The sequence below is a fragment of the Amblyraja radiata genome, chromosome 18 (assembly GCF_010909765.2).
Source record: "Amblyraja radiata isolate CabotCenter1 chromosome 18, sAmbRad1.1.pri, whole genome shotgun sequence".
NCBI lineage: Eukaryota > Metazoa > Chordata > Chondrichthyes > Rajiformes > Rajidae > Amblyraja > Amblyraja radiata.
The window spans coordinates 46,877,521-46,891,123 of record NC_045973.1 but is presented as its reverse complement, the minus strand read 5'-3'; the positions used below and the strand labels follow the sequence as shown (position 1 = coordinate 46,891,123).

Below are 13,603 nucleotides of genomic sequence, written 5' to 3'. Positions count from 1 at the left end.
CACCCTACCATAGTTACCCAACCACATGCAACTAAATTTAAGGTAGCTCTTTTTTCCCCAAGAACCCTTTCTTGCTTCAGTCCTCCCCCACCACCTCCAGTTTAAATTCCATTTGGAAATTTTTTGGAGGACCAGGAAACCAAAACCAAAAAATCATGGCACCAATGTGATAGCCACCTATTGATATTCAACACCTTGAAGAATAATCTCATCAGCTAGAGGACTGCCTGCAACACATGACATAGCGCATTCAAGAATCAAGGGAAAACTTAAAAAACAGTGTCTTTCATATTTTAAAAAGTGTATTTCCTTTTTGAAAGATGAAAATGCTCTTAAAACAGTGAGCAGTTGTTAAATTGTATCAATACAATGCATTTGAGTAATTGCACAGCAGGTGTCATTACATTTTCCTTATGTTTTGTATGCGAACAGGGTCAGATACAGAGAGGTGAGAAGATGTTGGTGCAAAGCATAATGCATAAAGCATAAATCAGCGATTGGGTGGAATGGCCCATTTCTTAGGCTCTATGTAACTTAATAAGGCTCAATGTAACTTAATACAAGTTCAAAATTTAGGCAAGCTGTCAACACAGCTAATGAAATTTTATTCACAGATAAAAGGAAATTAAAAACATTCTGTTACGTCCCTTCTCAGAAATTATAGAATAGCACAACAAAGAAAAGTATGGTGGTGCATATTTATGTACAGCTTTTTCTCAGCAATAATCTTGAGAAATATTCCAGCTTTTGTTCAGAAGCAGAAGTTAAACAAGTTGAAATAGAAGATAGACAAACTGCTGGAATAACTCAGCGGGACAGGCACCATCTCTGGAGAGAAGGAATGGATGTTGTTTTGGGTCGAGATGCAAAACGCCACCCATTCCTTCTCTCCAGAAATGCTGCCTGTCCCAGCTGAGCTACTTCAGCATTTTGTGTCTATCTTCAGTTTAAACCAGCACCCCTCAGTTCCTTCCTGCAAGTTTAAATATAAATTGGTCTTTGATCCAGTTTTGTACGCCTCATACCTTTTTGGAGAAGTCCTTTTCTCTTTGGTTTTGTGTTTCACTTTTCTCCTGCTCACTGAGTAAATGCAGTCTCTTCTGTTGATCGTGCTCCGATTCCACACGCCGTAAACAATCTCGCAGAATTTTGATCTCACCTTTTTTTATCTGTAGTTCTTCTTGTACTTCATTAAACTACATTAATAAGATAGTTTTTTAATACACAGAGAACATAAAAAATAATTAAATCAAACATTTTATATACCAATATTCATTAAACATGCAACGGTTAGGATGCAAAAAACTAAAATTTGGCTGAAATGCAAATATTCAAAGACTGAATGAAGACTGCTACTTGGGTACATACAAGATTTGTTTTAAATTGCAAAATTGTAGTATATTAATCTCTTAAAAGTAGAAATTTAAAAAAATGATATTATGGTAATACACAACTATATTAATGTATAATTTATTATTAATGTTTAATGTTTTATGTGTCATTCTTAATTGTTACTGTATGTCGTGTTGTTACTTGCGACCGTAGCACCAAGGCAAATTCCTTGTATGTGTACATACTTGGCCAATAAACTTATTCATTCATTCATTCATTCAATTCCATATTATCACAAGGGATGACACAGAACTCCACAGTATCGACCAGCCCAAAAAGATTTACCATGAAAGTTCCTGTACATCGCATAAACGTGACAATTGTATGAACTAGGGCAGGATATGTCTCTTTGGAAAATGATGAGCAGAATTTAACAAAATAATGTATACGAACATTATTTCAGTTCAATTGATGGAATAAAAAAACGTGCATTACCAAAATTAATTTTGAGGTTCACCCAGCCATGAACAGTTAAAGTAGCGATTAGATTAAAGTTCAAGAAAAATAAGATTCAAGTCGAATGAATAAACCCATAATGACAATTTAAAAAAGTTATTAGCTGCACTGAATACAAAAATAAGACTTACAAACATAATCTAGCATCAAAGCTTATTTTGCTGTTCCTTGCAATATCTCTGAAAATTGAGGTACAGGACTTTCTTTTTGGTGTTCTAATTATTCATGAAAAACACCGCTCCTTTTTAGACATGCAAGACTAACCGACAGCAGCTTTTTTTGTTCTAATAATAATTGTACATTTCTGATATTTTGCGCTCAACCAAAACAGAAAAGTTCCATAGGGGAGAATGGGGAAGAATAAGTAAAGCCTTGTCAATAAATGGATCATAAAGATCCAAAACATTATATAATTATAATCAGCTCACGGGATAAAACAATGTGGCGGAATACGATGAAAGTGCTATAAAAATCAAAGCCTTTGGCTGTTAAGTAGACTTCTAACTCAGAGATAACAAATCTCAGAAAATGCACTGAAAGTTTTCATGAATGTTGAAACCAAAGAACATCTGGTTTGCCTTACTGCAGACCACGTCAATTGTTTCGACACAGCCTTGAGATTAGAAATGACTCAATAAATGCATACAAACCCTACAAAAACACCAACATACTTTTAACATTAAAGCATTTTAGCTTTGCCAAAATCAATGTAATGACAATTTGAGATAGAACAAATTGCCAGCCACGAGTACAATATGAGCACAAGCAGGAATAATTTAAATACGTTCTCCAAGATCATGATGACAGATCCATTAAGACAGGTAGTCAACCAGCAAATGACATGCAAAGACTGGATACCAAATATGGTATTTATCTTCATCGTATTTGCCAGCTTGATTCGCTAAAAAACATAATAATAGAAAAGCACAATGTACACCACCTGCTCCCTCAGCTTGCTGTGTTGTTCTTGAAGAACGTCAAAGCCAAATGAATCAACATTTTTACACTGAATGAGACCATTCTCTGTGGAACAAAAAGGAACAAAGTCACTTGATGATTAAATTGCAATGTGCAGAGATGATGTGCAGACTTGTACATGCACCAGGTGCACATATACAATATCGTTTGTGCCTTTTTCTTGTTCTAACTTTCATAAAATGTAAAACAAAACTCTTTCTTCATACCTTTCTACCCATAACGAATTCAGATTGTTGTTTAACTATTTTCAACCACTCTCTCGATTTTATTTTTCCACTTTTTTTCCTCACAACCTTGGTCCTAAATTGGTTCCTTTTATGAGCTCAGCAGGATCCCAGAATAGAAGGAATGGGTGATGTTTCGGGTCGAGACCCTTCTTCAGTCTTGATCCGAAACGTCACCCATTCGTTCTATCCAGAGAGGCTGCCAGTCCCGCTGAATTACTCCAGCATTTTGTATCTGTTTTCAGTGTAAACCAGCATCTGCAGTTCCTTCCTACACTTGTTCCTTTTATTCCTCTCCTGGGCTTACTATTTTTAATTTATCAACAACATAAATGAGTACATGGTAAATGGTAGGGAATTGAAGAATGCAGGTGAACAGAGGGATCTGGGAATAACTGTGCACAGTTCCCTGAAAGTGGAATCTCATGTAGATAGGGTGGTAAAGAAAGCTTTTGGTGTGCTGGCCTTTATAAATCAGAGCATTGAGTATAGAAGTTGGGATGTAATGTTAAAATTGTACAAGGCATTGGTGAGGCCAATTCTGGAGTATGGGGTACAATTTTGGTCGCCTAATTATAGGAAGGATGTCAACAAAATAGAGAGAGTACAGAGGAGATTTACTAGAATGTTGCCTGGGTTTCAGCAACTAAGTTACAGAGAAAGGTTGAACAAGTTAGGGCTTTATTCTTTGGAGCGCAGAAGGTTAAGAGGGGACTTGATAGAGGTCTTTAAAATGATGAGAGGGATAGACAGAGTTGACGTGGATAAGCTTTTCCCACTGAGAGTAGGGAAGATTCAAACAAGGGGACATGACTTGAGAATTAAGGGACAGTAGTTTAGGGGTAACATGAGGGGGAACTTCTTTACTCAGAGAGTGGTGGCTGTGTGGAATGAGCTTCCAGTGAAGGTGGTGGAGGCAGGTTCGTTTTTATCATTTAAAAATAAATTGGATAGTTATATGGACGGGAAAGGAATGGAGGGTTATGGTCTGAGCGCAGGTATATGGGACTAGGGGAGAATACGTGTTCGGCACGGACTAGAAGGGTCGAGATGGCCTGTTTCCGTGCTGTAATTGTTATATGGTTATATGGTTATAAATGTCCTCTTTTCACTCCTAATTTCCATTTGCTATTTATCAATTTAGATTATCTCACTTGACTTCTCGCACACCCGTACTTTGTTTGTAACTGTAAAGTACATCCCCTCTAATACTTTTTTTTCTTTCTCCTCCAAATATACAAAAATACAGCATCTGTTGATCACATCTTGTTCAGCTCACTACACTTGTTTCTTTAACCCTCTAATACAATTTATAATTTCACTCACACTTGGAATAATACCGGTCTTATAATAACTGAAGGCTGTAATGTATTGTATTGGAGAAATGAACTGTGTCAGTGGGTGTTTCACATGCATGCAAATAATAATGGTCGAATTATTCATTACAATCCACAGATATTGGTACAAATTGTGACAAGTACTATGGCTTGTCAATTCATCACAAAAGAGTAGTCCCAATTATAAACAGATAAATGATGGACCATAGATTCAAAAATAATAAAACCCTGGAATAAAGTTTTATATTATAAAAATTAAATCTAATTATTTGATTCACTCTCAACAGATCTGTGGATGACATCCATCTCTAATTCTTCAACACTGCCATTTATAAAGCAACGTATATATTCTTGGATTGCCAATACAATTTTTTTTTTTTACATGAATGAGAATTATTCAATAAACTTTAAGCCTTCTGATTCAGTCACCATCAGCTCAATCTGCCTACACTTCGAGTCGCTAGTTCAGTTGAATAATCTTAAATGCAAATTAAACCTTTACTACACGCAAACTACGCAATATTGCTCTTTCAAATCTTTTGCCTTAAGCTTCACCCATTTTCACGTCTTTCATTACCTCCTAAGTTCTAAAGAATTAATTTCAAGATCATGTAGAAAGTAGAAACTACTCACTTGGAAATGTGTAAGAATTTTGGTCACAAAAAGTTTGGTTACAAAATCAATTCCACTACTTTGGGTGGTTACAATATTATTGTGCTACAATACATAATGGCATACCATGACAAAAATTCTGTTTTCATGGAAGTAGTGCCAAAATAATATGGGCACAGTAGTAGAGCCTATCACTGTCATTGCTTCTTCTTGTGCCTGCCTCAGTTTTTGCTCCAACTCCCTTCGTCAACAAGAAGACAGTGGCACAGCCTGTAAAACTACTGCCTGTGGCTGCAGTTCCTGACCTCTGGTGCTGCTTGCTGTGTGGATTTCCTCCTATTTCTTTCCACATTCAAAATACACTCTGAACTATCAGGTGAATTAGCCCTGCCAATTACTCTTGGTGTAAATCGGTAGTTGGAGAAAAAGAATAAGTTACAGAGAAAGAGTGAGAATGGGATAGAGGGGTTGCTCAGAGCCAACAGAAAAATGCTGGGAAGCAGAAGACTGGTCCAAGGAAAATATTTTTTTTTAAAGAAATTAATATAATGCTTTACGTTTACTATCATAAATACCACAATTAAAAAAAAAACATTACCATGAAGTCCCTTTGCTATATTTTCGCTGTTTAATGCTCTTGTGGAAAAAGAGGCATCTTTTGCATTTGCATAGTCTTTTACTACTGGCATGTCTTTGTTATTCTTATCAGTCACTGATGCTGTGGGAGCATTGGACCCAGGCTTCGTTTCTTGAATTAAAACTTGTGAAGCTAGAATATCCAGTTCCTCCAAGTCATCAGCAGTGAAATCTTCATTATCCCCAAAGAGATCTTCATTTGCTTTTGCATCTTTTGCTTGTTCTCCCTTGTGACGTTTGTTTGGTGGAAATCCTTCACTTCCATGACTTATATTCTTTTTGCCTCGGTTTGACAATCCCGAAAAGGTTGAAACTGGAACTTGTGAAGGCAAATTTTCCACGCTATAAATAATAGAAGTGTTTCGTTTCTTTCCCGAGTTCATAAAGAGAGAGTTTGATGACATTATTCCCACATTAAACTCTGCAAGACAGAACGACCAACAAATAAAGCATGCATAATCCACTCCAAAGGAAAATACCTCTTTCTTTAAGTCAATAGAAGATCTCTTCATCTCACTCAACAAAATACTAAGAGAAAACATGGAATTCTAAGGAACAAAATTGATCGCCACTTAGAAAGGCAAGGAGTGATTAGGGATGGACAGAAAATTGCCCAACAAATTTGGCTAAGCATATTGATGACAGCAGTGTGGCAGATATCATCTACACGGACAACAGCAAGGGTTTTGATAAGTCCCCGCATGGCAGTCTGGTACAAAATGTTAAAGCCCACAGGATCCAAGGCAGGTACGCAAAATAATTCGGAAATTGGCTTGGTATTAGGAAACAGATCATGATTGGTTGCTTTCCTGTTACCAGTGTCTATCACAAGAAATATTGCCGGAACCCTTAATGTTTGGCATTAACAACATTAGCAACTTGGATGTGAATGTATGAGGTATATAAATTAGTTTGCAAGAGAAACCAAAACTGTTCTGGTGGATTTGGGCTGTGAAACGGGACAGGATATACGCAGCGTATGATATGGGCTGGGAGTGATGATGGGGCATACAGATATGTCGAAAAATCCATGAAAGTGGCAGGCAGCGCAGGTCAATAGTGTGGTGAAAATACTGAATGCCTTCATTGGCTGCAGCATAGAAAGATGGGACATCATGCAACAGGTTTATAAAACTTTGGTAGGCACATAAAAAGCTGGAGTAACTCAGTGGGACAGACAGCATCTCTGGAGAGAAGGAATGGGTGATGTTTCGGGTTAAGACTCTTCTTCAGTCTTTGATTTGGCCACACCTTGAGTATTGTGTGCCAGTCTAGGCGGCACAGTGGCTGCCTCACAACACTAGAGACCCAGGTTCAATCCTGACTACGGGTGGTGTCTATACGGAGATTGTACATTCTCGCTGCGACTGTGTGGTTTTTCTCCAAGTGCCCCAGTTTCCAACCATATTCCAAAGATGTGCAGGCTTGTAGGTTAATTGGCTTCTGTAAAAATTGACTTCTAATGTGTAGGATAGAACTAGTGTATGGGCGATCACTGGTCGGTGCAGACTCAGTGGGCCGAAGGGCCTGTTTCCACGCTGTATCACGGGACTAAACAATACACATTATAAGAATGGAGAAGATGCAGAGATTTGAACAGGATATTGCCTAGATTGAAGCATTAGGGTTGTCGGGAGAGACTGGATAAGCTAGGTTTATTTTTCCTGCAGCAGAGACTGGTCGGTGGGGGCGCTGCAATGGTGGCAGCCCTGTCAGCAGCGCGTTAGTGATTTTCAACTTTTTACATTTTTTTAGTATGTTTTAAAGTATGTTTTTAATGTTTCTTTGTGTGTTTTGTGTGGGGGGTGGTGTGGGGGGGTGAGGGGGAAACCGTTTCGGTCGCCTCCTCCAAGGAGAGGCGACTTTTTCCAGGTCGCCTCCCCCGTGGCCTAACAGCGAGGATCGGCGCGGCCTTTCCCGGAGACGCGCCCGGGGCTCGGGGCTCGGGGCTCCGGGTGCAGCGTGGACTGTCGACGCGGAGCGGGCGAGCCCCCGCTGGGGCTCGCTGGAGGGGTGCGCTCTGTTTCGTTGGCCCGCTGCAGCCGGCAGCCTGAAGCCGCGCGCGGTCTGCACAGCTCCAGCTGGGATCCCTCGTGGGGGACCCGGGGTAAGAAGAAGCCATCACTGCCGGCCCGCGGCCAACTTCTACCGCGGGCGCGGTGGCGACTTACCATCACCCCTGGAGGGGAGCTTCGACCGCCGGCCCTGCAGTCTGCGGTGCTTCTGGCTGCGACGTGGAGGGAACTTTAAATCTTCGGCCGCCGGCCTGCGGCCTACACCAACTTAAAGCCGCGGTCTCCGGTGGGGAAGAGCCGACTCTGGACTTACCTGGACTCGTACCTTGTCCTTACCATCTGGACGCCCGCAGCGGCGGCTGCGGAGGGTTGAGGTCCCGACCACGGGGGAAAATGGAGGAGGACTGGCCAAATTGTGTGCCTTCCACCACAGTGATGAATGCTGTGGTGGATGTTTATGTTAAATTTTTATTGTGTTTTTTTGTGTGCTCTTTATCATTGTACCGCTGCTGACATATCCATTTCACTTGCACTTTTTGTGCAATGTGACAAATAAACCGTATTGTATTGTATTGATGATTGAAACATACAATTGTGAGGGAGATAGACACATTGAAACATAGAAACATAGAAAGTAGGTGCCATTCAATATGATCATGGCTGATCATCCAGAATCAGTATCCTGTTCCTGTTTTTTTTCCCCATATTCCTTGATTCTGTTAGCCTCAAGAGCTATATCTAACTCTTTCTTGAATACATCCAGTGAATTGGCCTCCACTGCCTTCTGTGGCAGAGAACTCCACAGATTCACAACTCTCTGGGTGAAAACGTTTTTCCTCATCCCAGTCCTAAATGGCCTACCCCTTCTTCTTAAACTGTGACCCCTGGTTCTGCTCCCTCAACATCGGGAACAATTTTCCTGCATCTAGCCTGTCCAATCCCTTAAGAATGTTATATGTTTCTATAAGATCATCCTTCTAAATTCCAGTGAATACAAGCCCAGTTGATCTATTCTTTCATCATATGTTAGTCCCGGCATCCCGGAAATTAACCTGGTTAACCTACGCTGCACTCCCTCAGTAGCAAGAATGTCCTTCCTCAAATTAGGAGACCAAAACTGCACACAATACTCCAGGTGCGGTCTCACCAGGGTCCTGCACAACTGCAGTAGGACCTCCTTGCTCCAATATTCAAATAATCTTGCTATGAAAGCAAGCATGCCATTAGCTTTCTTCACTGCTTGCTGCACCTGCATGCGTACTTTCAGTGGCTCATGTACAAGGACACCTAGGTCTCGTTGTACCTCCCCTTCTCCAAATCTGGCACCATTCAGATAATAATCTGCCTTTTTGTTCTTGCCTCCAAAGTGGATAACCTCACATTTATCCACATTATACTGCATATACCATATACCATATAACAATTACAGCACGGAAACAGGCCATCTCGACCCTTCTAGTCCGTGCCGAACACGTATTCTCTCCTGGATAGATTGGGTGCATCTTCCCACCCACCCAATCTATCCATCACCTTGCAGCCTCATAGCATCCTCCTCACAGCTCACACTGCCACCCAGCTTTGTGTCTTCTTCAAACTTGGAGAGGTTACATTTAATTCCTTCATCTAAAAAATAATTAATATATATTGTAAATAACTGGGCTCGCAGCACTGAGCCTTGCGGATTGATTGTAAATTGATTGCGGATAGATAGTAAAAAAATAATAATTCTAAAAGTAGAGCTGTTAAAGTGAGGGGTTAGAATGGATCAGATGGCGGTTGGAGTCTGGAACACACTATCGGACAACGTGGTGGAGCCAGATACTCATACAACATTTAAGAAAGATTAAGAATAAGGGGTAAGCCATTTAGAATGGAGATACTTTTTCACACACAGAGTTGTGAGTGTGGAATTCTCTGCCTCAGAGGGTGATGGAGGCCAGTTTTCTGGATACTTTCAAGAGAGAGCTAGATAGGGCTCTTAAAGATAGTGGAGTCAGGGGATATGAGAAGGCAGGAACGGGGTACTGATTGGGGATGATCATCCACGAGTAGTTGCTCTACTCAACAGCCAAAAATCTGGAGCCTCCCTTTGATCTGGAATTCTGCTGGTTCACAGGCTTGATCAATGGTGTTTTATCATTAATGTTTTATTATTATTAATGTTTAGAGTTTTCTGAGTCATTCGTAAGTGTCACTGTATGTCATGTTGTTACTTGTGGGCGGAGCACCAAGGCAAATTCCTTGTATGTGAATACTTGGTCAATAAACTTACTTACTTACACCCATGATCACATTGAATGGCGGTGCTGGCTCAAAGGGCCGAATGGCCTACTCCTGCACCTATTGTCTATTATCACCATAAGAACTTAAATGACAGGTATAAAAGGCCACGGAACACACATGGAGTTAGTGCACAACAGATGGCATGCATATGATGGGCCAAAGTGCCTATTTCTATGCTCTATGACACTATGTCCCAAGCAGATCAACAATTATCCTTCTAAAATCCAGTGACTAGAAACCTAATTTGCTCAATTCTTTCTTATGACAAACATTTTGTTCCAATAGACAATAGGTGCAGGAGTAGGCCATACGGCCCTTCAAGCCAGCACTGCCATTCAATGTGATCATGGCTGATCAACCACAATCAGTTCCTGCCTTCTCCCCATATCCCCTGGCTCTGCTATCTTCAAGAGCCCTATCTAGCTCTCTCTTGAAAGTTTCCAGAGAACCGGCCTCCACTGCCCTCTGAGGCAGAGAATTCCACAGACTCACAAAATGTGTTTCCACATCTCTGTTCTAAATCGCTTGCCCCTTATTCTTAAACTGTGGCCCCTGATTCGGGACTCCCCCAACATCGGGAACATGTTTCCTGCCTCTAGCGTGTCCAAACCCTTAAATATCTTATATGTTTCAATAAGAATCCCTCTCATCCTTCTAAATTCCAGAGTATACAACCCCAGCCGCTCCATTCTCTGAGCATATGACAGTCCCGCCATCCCGGGAATTAACCTGCTGAACCTTCTCTGAATTACCTCTAATTCCAGAATATCCCACCTTAAAAAATGTTCAATACTGTACCAAAGGTCCAGTGACTTGCCAAGAGCGTGTACAGTTACTGCAAGACTTCCAAGCATTCCTAGTCTTCAATTCCCTTCGCATGTTAATAAAACATTCAATTTGCCTTACTAATTATTTGCTATCCTTCACATTTTAATATTTTCTTACAACATTGAAAGCTGTTTGGCCCATTGAGTTATATGTTGATTCTCAAAGCAAATACATCAATCCTATTTCCCCACTTATTTTTCTCCAACCTGTTCTCTTTCTGATGCCCATCAACCCTACCCCAGTTCTCCTGCTACACAAGGGATAGTTTACAGAAACCAATTAATTCTACCAATCAGCATGCCTTTGAAATGTGGGAGGAAACCAGAGCACCTAGGAATATCCACAGGGTGGTGTACACACCAGACAGACAACACAAGAGATCAGGATTGAACCCAGGCCCCAGAGCTGTGCAGCAGCACTACCTGCTATATCCGCATGCTGACTTCCAATATTACTTATACAAAGAGAACCTTCGCACAATTCTACAATCCCTACATATTCTACAATCTCTCTCCATTCAAACAAAAGTCTCCCAAGTAAAACAGATAACCTCACACAGCCCCATATATATTCTATCTGCAACTATGTTCTACTACATCCCATTGCAGACAATTTGCATCCTTCTTCGTCCTATCCTTGCTTCTGGTGGAACATGCCTTTCTTTTCCCCCCTTTTTGCTTTCATTTGTATATTCTGGCATGCTCAGTGTGTCTCAGTATGCCAGAACATATTTTACAATATTTGCAGCATTATATATAGCTTAACAGTCCATTATTTGGTGGATATGGTGGATATGGCTATCCACCATATCACTCCTTTGTTTCAGCTCTTGTTTCACCAGTTGCCCCAAACACCAGCCACCGAATGGTGAACGAGGTCTGATTGACCTGGACGATGACACGTTGGCCTGGCTCGCCTCAACAGAGCTGCAGGTCTAAAAAACATACGACAGAAGAAGAACACACCCACCTCCTCCCACCTACTGTTTCTCAGACTAACTTGCTTCCTTGGTGCTCAAGAGTCTTCAAGCTGAAACATTAACTCGTTTCTCTTTCCACCTATATTACTTCACTTTCTGAGTTCCAGCATTTCTTCTTTTGTTTCAAATTCCTGCACCTGCAGTTGTTTTCTTGATTTCTGTCCTGCATTAAATGCAGTGATTTCTACAAGGCAGGATGTGAGGTGCTGCAATTGACCTTTGCCCTTCAGGCAGAAAGTGGACATATGTCACTTCAGATGGACTTATTTCTGCCAGCATAGCTCAATAACAAATAAAAATTCACACGAGGCAAGGATTCTAATGGAAAATAGACCCTGCAAATAGAGAATTTATATTCTACATGATCACTTCCCAATATACCTTATTACATAGAACAATACAGCACAGGAACAAGACCTTCAGGCCACGATGTTTGTGCCGAACATGATGCCAAGACCAAATCTTAACTGCCTGTACTTAATTCATATTCTTATGCCTATCTATATGTTCTTCTATGTTTCATACGTAGGTCCTTATACGTTTTAATCTACACTTTCTCCCTAGGTGTAACACTATATACTGCACTTTATTTTCTCTATTGCACTACCTCATGTACTCATATATAGAAACATAGAAAATAGGTGCAGGAGTAGGCCATTCGAGCCTGCACCGCCATTCAATATGATCATGGCTGATCATCCAACTCAGTATCCTGTACCTGCCTTCTCTCCATACCCCCTGATCCCTTTAGCCACAAGGGCCACATCTAACTCCCTCTTAAATATAGCCAATGAACTGGCCTCAACTACCTTCTGCAGCAGAGAATTCCAGAGATTCACCACTCTCTGCGTGAAAAAAGTTTTCCCCATCTCGGTCCTAAAAGATTTCCCCCTTATCCTTAAACTGTGACCCCTTGTTCTGGACTTCCCCAACATCGGGAACAATCTTCCTGCATCTAGCCTGTCCAACCCCTTAAGAATTTTGTAAGTTTCATTAAGAACCCCCCTCAATCTTCTAAACTCTAGCGAGTACAAACCGAGTCTATCCAGTCTTTCTTCATATGAAAGTCCTGACATCCCAGGAATCAGTCTAGTGAACCTTCTCTGTACTCCCTCTATGGCAAGAATGTCTTTCCTCAGATTAGGAGACCAAAACTGTTCGCAATACTCCAGGTGTGGTTTCACCAAGACCCTGTACAACTGCAGTAGAACTTCCCTGCTCCTATACTCAAATCCTTTTGCTATGAATGCTAACATACCATTCGCCTTCTTCACTGCCTGCTGCACCTGCATGCCTACTTTTAATGACTGGTGTACCATGACACCCAGGTCTCGTTGCATCTCCCCCTTTCCTAATCGGCCACCATTCAGATAATAGTCTACTTTCCTGTTTTTGCCACCAGTGGATAACCTCACATTTATCCACATTATACTGCATCTGCCATGCATTTGCCCACTCACCCAGCCTATCCAAGTCACCTTGCAGCCTCCTAGCATCCTCCTCACAGCTAACACTGCCCCCCAGCTTCGTGTCATCCGCAAACTTGGAGATGTTGCATTCAATTCCCTCGTCCAAATCATTAATATATATCGTAAATAGCTGGCGTCCCAGAACTGAGCCTTGCGGTACCCCACTAGTCACTGCCTGCCATTCTGAAAAGGACCCGTTTACTCCTACTCTTTGCTTCCTGTCTGCCAGCCAGTTCTCTATCCACATCAATACTGAACCCCCAATACCGTGTGCTTTAAGTTTGTATACTAATCTCTTATGTGGGACCTTGTCGAAAGCCTTCTGAAAGTCCAGATATACCACATCCACTGGTTCTCCCTTATCCACACTACTAGTTACATCCTCGAAAAATTC

The 13,603-nt window shown here is 41.1% G+C and overlaps 1 protein-coding gene across 4 annotated transcripts in view; it reads right to left on the bottom strand.

Annotated features, from left to right (window-relative positions):
* The window catches only part of LOC116983488 (ATR interacting protein), a 38,861-nt gene that overhangs the window by 21,530 nt on the left and 3,728 nt on the right, over positions 1-13,603 (bottom strand). For 3 of the 4 annotated variants that reach the window (XM_033037281.1, XM_033037282.1, XM_033037283.1), the window contains exons 2-4: positions 5,598-6,056; positions 2,789-2,871; positions 1,026-1,196 (exon numbers count right to left, since the gene is read on the bottom strand). In XM_033037281.1, coding sequence (XP_032893172.1) covers positions 1,026-1,196; positions 2,789-2,871; positions 5,598-6,039 — 696 coding nt within the window. In that variant the 5' untranslated portion in view covers positions 6,040-6,056. Of the gene's footprint in view, positions 1-1,025; positions 1,197-2,788; positions 2,872-5,597; positions 6,057-13,603 lie in introns of those variants that run through there. The other variant, XM_033037284.1, reaches the window with a different exon arrangement.